The sequence below is a fragment of the Aspergillus aculeatinus genome (assembly GCF_003184765.1).
Source record: "Aspergillus aculeatinus CBS 121060 unplaced genomic scaffold BO66scaffold_16, whole genome shotgun sequence".
NCBI lineage: Eukaryota > Fungi > Ascomycota > Eurotiomycetes > Eurotiales > Aspergillaceae > Aspergillus > Aspergillus aculeatinus.
In genome coordinates this window covers 341875-354425 of record NW_020291485.1, presented here as the reverse complement: position 1 = coordinate 354425, position 12551 = coordinate 341875, and the positions used below count along the sequence as shown (strand labels likewise).

At 50.7% G+C, this 12551-nt stretch overlaps 3 protein-coding genes across 3 annotated transcripts; 2 read left to right on the top strand and 1 right to left on the bottom strand.

Moving 5' to 3' along the window:
* Positions 1-1456: 1456 nt before the first annotated feature.
* BO66DRAFT_419535 (40S ribosomal protein eS6) lies at positions 1457-3132 on the bottom strand (the record flags this gene model as incomplete). Its single annotated transcript, XM_025649820.1, has 6 exons — positions 1457-1947; positions 2023-2341; positions 2419-2517; positions 2596-2616; positions 2782-2854; positions 3028-3132. The coding sequence occupies 6 exons, from the start codon at positions 3130-3132 to the stop codon at positions 1851-1853; spliced, it is 714 nt and encodes a 237-aa protein (XP_025505398.1). The 3' UTR covers positions 1457-1850.
* Positions 3133-5248: 2116 nt separating this feature from the next.
* On the top strand, positions 5249-6658 carry BO66DRAFT_52602 (uncharacterized protein). Its single transcript, XM_025653374.1, has 3 exons — positions 5249-5574; positions 5646-6379; positions 6446-6658. The coding sequence occupies exons 1-3, from the start codon at positions 5335-5337 to the stop codon at positions 6528-6530; spliced, it is 1059 nt and encodes a 352-aa protein (XP_025505397.1). The 5' UTR covers positions 5249-5334; the 3' UTR covers positions 6531-6658.
* Positions 6659-9510: 2852 nt separating this feature from the next.
* BO66DRAFT_52581 (putative HMG box transcriptional regulator) lies at positions 9511-12009 on the top strand. Its single transcript, XM_025653373.1, has 3 exons — positions 9511-10135; positions 10213-10358; positions 10421-12009. Exons 1-3 carry the CDS (start codon positions 9697-9699, stop codon positions 11909-11911), a joined length of 2076 nt encoding a protein of 691 aa, XP_025505396.1. The 5' UTR covers positions 9511-9696; the 3' UTR covers positions 11912-12009.
* Positions 12010-12551: the final 542 nt, after the last annotated feature.

Below are 12551 nucleotides of genomic sequence, written 5' to 3'. Positions count from 1 at the left end.
GAGAAGAGTATCCACCCACCCCCGCTACATATATCTAGATACAGTGCCTGTCGCAGGATGTTCCCGAATACAGTATTCTGCAATTACCAAGACGCACACACATTCGCAAGCACTACTAAAGGTATAGCTTCCATTTCCATGTTTGGCAGACGTCATGTTGAAATGATTAATCTAGCCGTCGGATATAGTTAAAGATGGTAGGTAGTGCTAATGTCGCCGAAAGTACCTTCCTCATAGGGAAGGTGACTTCCTTCCCTGCCCCTGCCCCGAACTCCTGACCTCGTCGTCTTTCGCTCACAACGGAATGGACTATAAGTAGCCCAATATATCCATTGACAATTAATTCGTGGGTTGGTTCCCCCGGTGGTAACGGAAGAGCGCCTCTTGGTCTCCAGATACTAATGCATTGTCTTTAGTTTCTCTCTCTCCTTTCTCTTTCTAACTTCCGATCCAGCTATACAACATTAAAGTAATGCATTCAATCCTCTACATATACACCGACCGCTCCCCTTCATTTATGAGTCCCTCGCATTGAACGAGTCCTACAGACCAGGTCAACTCCATAAGGATAGATATGATATAGAGTGGATCTGAGTATCAGTCGGAAAGCAAGTCAGCTTAACCCATGTTTCGTGATCGGGGCCTATGGGATTTTGAGACAGATTCGGTGGTCCCATTGACCTGGGAATTATTCGTATTGACTGAGCCGACTGATGCTAGGTAGGTACCTAGTAACCATAGTGGATAGTAGGTTGGTTGTACAAGGAGTGCCCTAGTTGTTGTGATTTGATGGGACCTACACCTATTGCAAGAGTGACACCATGTAATTCAGGCATAAAGGAAGCAAACCCAACTTAGGCCGCGGCACCGACCACTTGGGGCCCAGATTGATTGATAAGGGCTTGAAAGGGGGTTAGTTAGGTTAAAAGGTCCGGTCCTCTCGGTGTGTGTGCTGACCTCCCTCTCCGCAAGTGGGCGGCGGGTTTTCTGATTGTGGGACGGACAGGCTTGGTTGGGAATTGGATCGTGAGGTGGAGACCACCACACACATTACTACACTACACCACACTACATGACCTTATAGTGCGCTACATTTATCACTTGGTGTGTGATTTTTTGGGGAGAGGGGTGAATATCATCGGAATTTCGAAGTGGCTGGATTTCGGAGTTATGTCATTTTGGGTGAGTGGTGTTTAGCCCTGTCTATTTAGGTACTGTGGGTGCCTGTATGTAGGTGGGAAGATGAAGCTTGGACTTTTGGGGTAAAAGACACTTGAAAGTTCTTTCACGGCAGAAGTAAGCCGAATCGTAGTGCAGGTAGATGTTCGATCCTCCGGGCGAGAATGGTGTTTACCACGGAATTCCACCTTTACCTGTACCACACAAGGGGCGAGGTACTTCGAGATTCTCCAGGTTGAAGATGGAAGATGGGAAACGATGGTTAGAAAAAAAAAAGGGAACACATTTTAACATTTTTTGCTTTTCATGCCCGTTAGAAAGGTTTGGGATATTGCATTTCCATTTTTTGGATAAAACAAATAAAGTGGCACGCCAAAAGTCTTGGTCCCGCAGACGCCCATAATCTCCTCCGTCCCCCAACCTTTTCTCAACTCTCTAATTTTCCTTCCGTCAAGGAAGCCGTGGACTACGTTCGTTGCCCTGCTACGGGAAGTGCAAGATAGGACGCGGGAGAGAGAGACAGAGAGAGAATGAAAGAAGAGGGAAGGAAACCCCCTTCCCGTTGCTGAGATTTCCTTTCCTAAACTTTCTTCCCACGCTGCAAGTCTCTAACATGCACTAGAACAGAGACGATACAGACCCGACCATTATCCCCCGTGGACGAAAAATATTTACTTTCTCATCGAAGAGGCTCTGCGCTTGCGGAGCTCGTCACGCTTGGCCTTCTCCTCGTGGACACGGCTGGCAAGGAGCTTGGCGTAGTCGTTACTATTGGGGAGGTTGTTAGAACCGATCATGATCCGAATGACCTGAGACAGTCGGTAGGATGGGGAAAAAACTTACGCAGCCTCGCGAGCAGCCTCAGCGCGGCGGCGCTTGAGGGCAACCCTTTGGCGCTTGCGCTGGAGACGCTGGGGAGTGACCAGACGCTGGATCTTGGGGGCCTTGGTGTAGTCGGCCTTGCCCTCACGGGTGACGGTACGGCGGATGACGAACTTGCGGACATCATCCTTCTTGTCGAGACCGAAGAAACGACGGATCTTGGTGGCACGCTTGGGGCCGAGGCGCTTGGGGACAACGGTGTCGGTGAGACCGGGGAGCTCACCCTCACCCTGCTTGACAATGCTCAGGGCAAGGACGGCGAGATCCTGACCGGTGATGGCTGTGGAAAAGAAACATTGCGTGTCAACACCCCGACTCGTCCATCATCTTCAAGAATCTCGGATCTGTAGAACATACCACCACGGACACTCTTGCGCTTGCGCTCACCGGTGCGGCGGGGGCGGTAGCAGCTGTGGCCCTCAGCGAGGAGGAGGCGGGTACGGGTAGGAAGGAGAACTGTTCAAGAGGCGAAATCGGTAAGTTTTCTGTCTGGTTTGTCGTGTAGCTGGGCGTTCATAGTTGGTCGGTACATACCACCCTGCTTCATGGGGAAACCTAATCATGCCAAGTTAGCCTTCATGTCTCGATATACGAACACATGTCATTCCAGTCTGCTGCGCGCATCCTCCAGCCCCCGAATCCTTCCCCGCGCTCCCCATAACTTCTCCAACCGGCGCAGCAGATGAAAGACGAAAGAATAGTGGCGTTCCAAAATCGTACCTTGCTTGTCGTTACCACCGGTGATCTTGAGGAGGTAACCCTTGAATTCGTCACCGAGGGAGTCGCCGGGGACCTGTAATTGCAAAATTCATCCCAATCAGCCATTCTGTTCATCCATTTCCCCGTCGTGTGTGTGATCGTGTGCAGATGTGTTTCTGAAGGTTCTGTGTGTTCTTCTTCTTTCGATGTATGTGGTTTTCCGAGCGCGTCCATTTTTCAAACAGGGGAGGAGAGGGTAATGCTGACTTCGGTTCCCATGCGCTTCTCCATGAAGGGACGGAGCTTGCGCTCATCGTCGATCTCGATGATCTTCTGAGACCCATTGGCCGGGTAGGAGATGTTGAGCTTCATCTTGACGGGGCTGCGCGGTCAAGACGGAGGGCGCGGGTTTGTCGACAGGTCGATGAGGTTCAGGTCGTCGGGGATTCGTTCTTCGTGGGATTTTTTTGGTGGTGTAGCGAGATTTCCCTGTGTGGGCGGATGACTAATGCCACTAGCCCGTTGCGTGCTAGCGCTCTCGGTAGGGCTCTTATGTCAGCCGACGGCACCTGATTTCTGCCTCTGCCTGAACCTGCAGGCACCCACACGTGTCTTTCGACACCCACAAAATCAGGCATACAGTCAGGCATCAACCAGGCACTTCACCAGGCCGGCCTCGTTCGCCAGCAGCTGCTTTCATTCAACCGAGCCGCACGCCCAGCACCAATGAAGATCCTACCCTGCAACTAACAAAGTACTCCAGCGATTACATCCACCACTATCTCACCCTCTCCCTTGCAGTAGTTACAATTTCACAAATCTTTGTCAGTCTCAGACATAGGCAACAATGCGCAATGTAACATGCATTGCGTCCATGACAAACGCACACAAACACGCACATACAAACACACACAATCGCGGTGGCCAGCAGCAAACGCCTATACCCATTGTCGTTGCACACGGTGTCAAACCACCTACCCACCCTCCCGTCAATGAATGATCATGCGGGTCATCCGCCTTCACTCTAACCAAGCAACGGCACAAATCAAGCCACCTTCAGGAGGACTTTTCATGCCTGCCAATCAATTTACTCCCACTCCCTACGGATTTGAGATTCAACCAGAATAATACGGTCGCATTGAATCCGACCTGGTTGGTCTCGTGCCCGCCCGTGCAAGTAGAGGACCTACTCAGTCGTAAAGTACAGTCGTTGGTGGACTAAGTCAATCGCCCCAAATTTCCCTTCCCACGGCGAAATTCGTCACCGGAGTTTTCGGTCGAGATTGACTGTTTGGAGATAGTTAGCGGTCGGGGTTATGCAGTCCGCACGCACGCACGCTGACACATAGATAGATAGATTAATTAAGAAGAGATTTGGTAGATCGATCGATAGGTATGGATGAGATATCAACGGGCACGATTCAGTGTACTACCCTCGAAAGGAACAGGAAGGACCCCTGTTCAACATACTGAGTAATCACTAATTCGAAGATCTGTCCCCAGGTTTTTGTTGATCTGGCTAGACCTTAAGTTACCGACTGCATATCCTACATGGTACGTATGAACGGCATAAAATTTCATGTTTTCTTTAATATGGGTAGAGAGGATCCCGTTGGAGTAAGTTAAGTTAGCGACTCTGACGCAACCCCCTCCAAATCGGCCAAGCAAAAAGAAGCCTGGAGCACGCGACTGGTTACCGTTCCGAAGCCCGCCGCGCGGCCACTGGAAGATGATTTGACAGCCTTATTGCGGCCATGAGGCGGCCGCAGCGGCCGCCGCCGCAGCAGCAGCAGTAATGATGCTGATATGGTTGTCATCGTGGTCTCCATATTCTCCCCAATAGAGTACTACTCCTGAAGAACTAGAATAGTATACTACAGTACTCGTAATAAATCCCTTGAACTCTGGGGGCGAGGAAGCACTTTCTTCTCGGTCACCTTTTGACTCTCTTTTCTCCCCTTTCAATCCTACTACGCTCTTCTGCTCTCCCCTTTCCCCGATTATCATCCCTCTTCCCCCCTCCACACCCAAAATTATCGTACTCGTTCAAACCCTCACAGAAAATCAGTCTCCAGTCTTACGTCTCCACTTTATCCGGGTTCACTCGCTGTCTATCGCCACGCTAACTTATCGTCGGCGGTACCACCGGAAGACGACGTCGTTGTCTTTTGTCGGGTCCCCCTCCCATCTTGTTAAATTAGGGGAAAAAGCAGGAAAAAGTCCCTGCTGGCTGGATGTTGGCGCAGCAGATCGATCCCCTACAGACCCGACTAGTTTACCACTTTCCTCTTCCTCTTCCTCTTTCTCTCTCTCGTTCCTCTTCTCTACTCTGTTATACTAGGCTTTCCTCGTATTCTTCTTTTTTCTTGCTTAAGACAAGAAACTTGATCAACTTCCTTTGAAACTTAAAAAGCGGCGCAAGCTCTCCTTGTCGGCTGGAACACGCCCGCAACGCAACAAAGACATCGGCCGGTCGCTTCGAGTGTCTATCGGCTTCTCCGCGCGCCAGCCTTCACCACCTTTGTCGCAAACTCGCCGCCGTCCTTTGTTCGCGGCCCTTGATGTCCCGTACTCATGCGCCTCTTTAGCAAGTTCCACGCCGTCTGCGCCTTGGCGATATGCAGCATCCTGCTTTCTGCCTCGTTCCTCGCCTCTCAGCACTATTATCGCCGGGTCGTGGCCGATGAGCCATCGGCTAAGCTCCGCCCGGCAGCGTCATTTGACCGCCGTCTAGTTGTCTTTGGGGATTCTTGGAGCGACAATAATGCCGCTGAGATCCAAGGGTCGGTTTGGACCGAATGGCTGTGCTCCTCGGTAAGTGCAGTGCTATGAGATCAGATCCCATCCCACTAGGTATGACAGGCTAATCATCCCTTCCCTGGTAGTTTTCATGTCACCATGAGAATTTGGCCGAGACCGCCAAGTCTTACAGTGGAAATTACTTTGGCTCGGTCGTGGATAACTCACAGCTATCGGGCTCTTTACTCAACCTATACAAGTCTCCCCTGGCCGACCTGAAGGCCCAGGTCAGCAATTGGTTGGCAGCCGAGACAGAAGTAATGCAGGCGATGAGCGCAGAAGCGATCGGCACCCGTCAAAACCGGACCATTGTCATCCTATCCTTTGGCGTGTGGGACCTGTGGAATGTTGTTGGCAAGACATACAAAGAAGCGACCCAATCGATCGACAATACGCTGGACGTGATCATGGATCAGCTCAATCTGCTGGCGGAGCTATGGGGCCACAACGATTTGAAACTTATCCTGACTTTGGCCCCGGATGTGACCTTCTTGCCTGCATTCCGGGTCCAGGCCGAACAACACCAGGCGAAACAGAAAGACGCCATTAGCATGTCCGACTATTGGAACCAACACCTGCGACAAAGAGCGGATGGCTGGGGCAATGGCACGATCTATCTGTTCGATACGAATGCTTTCCTTGCCGACCAGATCCGCGACTGGCAGCTCTTCGTTGCTGGGATCGAGGAGACCAATGGATTGGGCAAGAACGAAGACCCTGGCTGGGAAAACGTAGAAGACGCATGCGTCCAGAGCAGCCAGCAATGGATGGTGACATCAGAGACGAAGAAGTGTGACCGTCCGGAGAAGTTTTTGTTTTGGTAAGAACAAGGCATTATCCTTGGCACTCATGACTCGACAGGAAAGGCTGACCAATTTCCCTTCAGGAACGAGATGCATTTGGGACCGTCCGCGCACCGACTTTTGGGCATGGAGGTCTTTCACGGAATCCAGGAGATGTGGCTCCGGTAAGGTTCTTTACACGAACAAAAAGGAAAGAAACCCACCAGACACAAATGAAAAAAAAAGACAGACAGAGAACAGAAAAAAAAGAGCAAGACACACAAAGAAAATGTTTCAACTTTCCTTTGATGGGATCCTGGCCAATGCCACTTAGTCGTAATTCGCTCTGCAGGGAGCGATGACTTGTAGAGGATGACTGGTAAACACTGGCCTGTTCCCGAAACCATCAAACGCTGACGGAACAGGCGACCAAGAGGTCTTGGGCTCAGCTCTCTATCGTCGGGCCTGCACACGATCGCAGTTCAGGCGATGCTGGAGTGAGACCACTTGAGTCTTGTGGCGTCACCAGTGGAAGGTACCGGATAACATCACTAGCATCCGGGTTGAGATAGCAGCTGAACCGAGTTCTGACAGGGTTCAGAGGTCTCAGGCACGGCTTCAGATCTGAATCAGGGATTGGCAAGGTGGTATGTCTCATTGAGAGACCGGGAAGAAAAGCAGCAGAGGGTATCCGTGACGTCCGCTTCAGTCGGGTGGAGGATTGTTGTAACGTGATTGTAACGTGACCTGGAATTACTGGGGAGGTGTGCCAGGGATGGGTGCGGCATGCGATAACCTGAATCAGCACCGATTCAGAGAAGGGAACTGACTGGGTCCTGCAACCTCAACGTATCAATGAACCAATATCCTCCCCGAAGGCCTGGAAGGAGTCTGGATTCAGGCTGATCAAGAATGATGCAAGATGAAAAGTGACTTCAGTGGGTACTAGGTAGGTAGTATTCTTTGTGGAAAGTCAAGATAAGTTGAACATGGTTTCGGAGGGGAACAACAGGGGAAAGTGGTTGGGTAGGGGAGTGGGAGGAGGAGGAGGAGGAGGAGGAGGAGGAGGAGGAGGAGCAGAGGAGTGGGTTTGGAAAGCACAGGGTGAAGGGAACTATCATTGGTGTGGTTCGTCTCGATTAAGAAGTACAGTACTCCGTACGTACAAGCAGTACATTTGAGAGTTCAAAGTTACTTATGATCTTTGCTGGCTCTGCTCCTTTGTTTGAATCAAAAAGAGGGGGTGCGAGCGGCTGTCAGGGAGTCTCGGGACGATCAGTCACTAGCTGATGAACTTCGTAGCTCAAGCAAATGAACTATCTGTCGCGGTCTGTTTCCTAGGGGGGTAAAATAGGCAGAGCGCTGAGCCCGGATGGGGGACCGCTAGTTCCGCTTGGCCTGTCACTGGGTAGCTTTCTGTTAGCTGCTTAGCCCCGAGGCCCAGGTACCGGTACCTGGGGAAAAGCGATTTAGGAGGGGGGGTTTTACGAACGGTCTAGATCTGGATCTTGCGTGTACTCCGTAGATACAGTAGTAACTTGGAATGGAAGTACATACAGTACAAGAATACTCATATGTATGACGCTAGGTCCAGGTGTAAATGGAGGAGGACTCTGATGATATCTTGTTTCGAAAGTACTGTATCTAGTGCATACTAGGTACCTACTGTCCACATTCACTATACCTCAGGGATTATGTTGGCTGATTGCTACTCCATTGTCAGGAGTACGGTCAGTAGTTAACCCGACAAGGTCCAGTGAGACTGAAGAAGGAAAGGTACGGAGTACTGTACAAGGTACCGTACACTTGTTTGGGGGGGCAATCAAACCCCAAGAGTACCGTAGTTCGAGCTCATTAGACCTGATTAGCACTAAAGTTCGGGTGTCACATTGGCGGTGGGGAAAAGGGCGTGGATGTGGATGTGATTGGCCTCGGATGGCAGCCGCCCACCGCATGCGGACTCCCCGAGAACAAAGGAAACATTGCGAACAATACCTACCCCATCCTGTAGTAACTATCGGCTCGGCCTCTTCTTTAAATATCACCTTCATCATAGATGATTAGGAAGTTGGTAAGTAGGTCATCACTGGACCTTTCTGGTTCGAGTTAGTCTGACATGATTCTGTTTGCTTGTACAAGTTAGTTAGGTGACTTGGATGACTCAATCATCCTCATCCCTCCCTCCCCCCCCTGTTGACAGTCAATACCGTCATTATCCCATCCCATCGATCTCCTTTGTTACCACTCCACCTAGTAACAATTCTTCTCTTCCCTTCTCAATCATCCAACATAATCTGTTTATGATGTCAAGCTTCCGGCATCCCACGGACTACCCATTGCGGTGTTCTTTCTATTCCATTGTAGTATGGCAACCTGCATCCCACTTGATGAGATTTGGGGTTCCATTTGGATCTCGCGAAGAAACAAACTATCTTGTGTGGTGGAGATTTCCAACTAAGGCCGGGCTATTCGGCTTATCCTGGCAAAGACAGACAAAGAAACCCCGGTTCCAGAATTAGGTGATTTCATGTAGACTAAGACCTAAGACGTACGTAGTAGGGAAGGGAAAAAAAGTTAAGGCACCGGGTCCAAAGATAGTCGGCTCTTATAACAAAGCACTTCAGAAAGCCAAATCCCCTCCGGCTTTCTTCCCCGGCGCCCTCCCTTTTGGTAGGTTTTTGGTTTGAATAGGAACGTCCTATCATTCATTGTCAAAAGTTCCCCTCCCTCCATGATTGAAATTCGGACGAGAGAGAGAGAGAGAGAAAGAAAGAAAGAAATCCGAAGAGGCTTCCACAATAAAGAAACGCAAAGGCAAACCAACCCTATCCTTGACGCCCAGGGAAAACAAAAGAAGATACACAAGTCCCTTGCCCATCGTTATTGGTATTATTCTCATCATCCTTATTATTTTCATTATTATTTACTATCGTCTTTATTATTATTCTTTCGGTCAGGCTGGTCATTATTATTATCCTCCTGATTATTATTATTTCCACTACAATTTGTGAATCTGTGAATACCGAGTGTGTTGCCAGCCCAGCAGCAACTTCCCAACCACGAGGCAAAGTCATTCGTTTCTAGCCTACTCAGCCCTTTTTTTTTGATTGATTGATTGATTGATATGTGCATGTCTTTCTTTCATCAGCTTAAACTTCCCTTCGCCTCTATTCCTTTCTTTCGTCTCGAATACCGAATTCTATCCTCTATAATTCTTTCCCACCCCCCTTCTGCTCTCTTTCAGCGGTCGTTCCGTCCTTTCACTCCAGCTGAACCACAATCACCAACTACACGCGCCCTTCCTTTGCTCACCTTAAGATACTCGTCGGCCACCCCCTCTACAGCGTTTTCTTAAATGGCTTTTGATCGAGTTCTTCCCAAGCCCCCTGCTTTACGTTATGATCCTTCTTTGGTCACGCTACCTCCATCAACCGGTAGTCTCCTTGACCATAAGATTATGAACGACGGCTACTCGAAAATGCCTGTGATGGACCATCACCATCGCGATGTCGCTTCGTTCGTAGCGCCTCGCCGGTGGGCCGACAGCTTCACCCATACGCATCTGGCCCACAATCGGCACAAGATAGCCATGAACAAAACTGTACCTTCCCTGGAGGCCTCGAAACCACCGACTTTTTTGGGCACCAAGTCGATCCCTCTACGCGACTGGTCTTCCGTATCAGAGCGCTCATCCTCGTCCAGCCCAGTCAAAGCCTCGGCTCCGACCACGAGAGAATCAGCGGCCAACTTTTGCCTATGTCAGCCAGATCCGAAGATCCCCAGACCCAGGAACGGTATGTAGCTTCAGGCGCACGGATAGCTGTCGCTATCGTACCCCCATGTGCAGACCAGCTGATCAAAGTGAATGCAGCATTTATCTTGTATCGTCAACATTGGCAAGCATCAGTCGTGGCTCAACATCCGGGGCTAGCCAACCCTGAAATCTCGAAGATCATCGGGGAGCAGTGGAGAAAACTGCCCCAGGACACCAAAGACACATGGAAAGCTCTAGCAGAGGTGAGTGAAATTTACCATCTTGGGTCGGTCGAACATTCCTTGTTAACATGATTGATGTTTAGGAGGAGAAAGCCCGCCATCAGCAGCAGTATCCGGAGTACAGATATCAGCCTCGTCGCTACGGCCGCGATGGGAATTCCCGTAACGCCAGCTCTGGCATCAGCCATAACCCGCCCGGCTCCACAGTCTGCAGCCGGTGCGGTGGCCGAGTTATGAACCCGCCCGTATCACCGGACGCGCCGCCTTTTACCCCCAGCACCTCGGGGTTCAATAGCGTCTCTCCACAGGTCGAGACTGTCGCCGTGCGCAGCAGCCAGGCTCGGTCCAAAGACATGGATCGAGCCCCAAATGTGGTCCGGATCGCTCCCACCGGGGAGTCACAGTCACCTCGTCAGCGTCATTTTGAGGAGAGTGGCAGCCGGTCTCCGGATAACAAGCGCCGCCGATTTAATCCCCAGGTTTCTTTCAAAAACAACATCCAACGTGACCGGAGCCCTGATTCTGCATATCCCGTCTCTCCTTACACACCTCACTCGACTGTCTCTGATACACGAGGGTTTCTTCAGTTGGCGCCACCTCAGAGACCCGTTCGAAATGTTAAGGATTTTACCCCCCCAGACCCTAGCCTCAAACTCCCTCCCCTGCAGACCACTGCTGTTTCTTCTCAGCCGGGAGCTATGACCCCGATGACCCCTTTTGCACGGGACGGATCTACCCTCGAAGCCACGGTCATGACGATCCCCTTCCTCAATAAGATCAAGGTCCTTGCTAAGATATCGCCCCCTCTCGCCCCCTCATACCACGGCAACGCGGCACCCCGGCGGGGAGCCGTGATTGCGGTGGATGGGCAGGATCCAGCTTTGGTCAAGACAATGGTTGACCATCTCAACAACACCCTGCAGAAGGAAGGTAGATATCAGACCCACACTTTCACCGGACCGGATATCAATACCCGAAAGAGCTACTCCGACTCGGATCAGATGGGAGACGCGACAGTCGACTACCTCAACATCATCTCCGAATGGCACCGCATCTCCGACAAGATCATAAACTTTGTCAAGCCGGTGCGGGCCTCGTCCGAGCCCAAGTCCGAAAATGAGGAGCCCACGGGCGTGTCACCTCGAACGATAGTCCCGAAGACTGCCGAAATGCAGATCAATTCACCTGAACCGTCGGCGGAAGGCCGGTCGCCGTCGGTGGCTCCGACAGAAATCAACACCAACCGGGTACCAGTTGCCCTTGTTCCTCGGTATCAACTGACCACTGCGGACGCATTTGCATGCTCCGTGCAGATAGGCGACTCGTATGCACCACTGGATCATTGGCAATGGATGGCCTCTCTCTGGCGTGCCTGCGTGGGGCCGGACATCACAGTCTACATCCGAGAGTGCGAAAAGGAGGAACTGGACCGATACGGAGGCAATCCCGTGGAGGTCCGCCTGCAGGACGCGCGAACGATCGTTGTGCGACGGGCGGCGTCGTCCTCCAAGGAAATGGAGGAGAAAATTTTGAAAAGAGTAAGCTTTGAGATCGAGGATTTCCTGACGCAATGATCGATTCTGTATCTTTTACTGGCCATTACTGAATTTCTGATAACTTACCCCCCCTGGATGTAGTATTTCCAGGCTCTCACTTTCAGCGCTCGATGCCCATCTTATATAGGTTTGTTGTTCACCTTCAATGTATCTTCCAAGGGTCATGTGGCGTTGTGGATCCGGGAGGTTCTTTCTCTGATAATCTTCAACAAAATGAGGCGTACTCAAACGCGGAGGACATCTGATAATATATGTGATTCACCTATGATGAAAATGTATAAAGTATACTACAAAATTCACAACAAAATTGACATCTTCTTCAACCCTCTTGAGGAACATTTGGCAAGCCATATATCCTGAAGCATCTGTCAACAAAATAAAAAAAGGCGATCTTTTGGATGTACTGTACATATGAACGTGTCAGGACAGTTGGTGGGGTGCAGTTCACAGTGGAGTGGAGTCTCCGAGTAGGTAACACAAGATCGAAGCCGTAAGTTGCCTCAGGCAGAGACCTACCCAGGTTAGTTAGTGAGGTACTACCTTACAAAGCCAATATAACCTTATCCGGCACTGAAGAGGGCGGTGACGCGTGATACCCAATCACCATGAAGCGATTGCGGCGCTTATCGGCAGATCCTCCACCCTGACCCTCGATCGA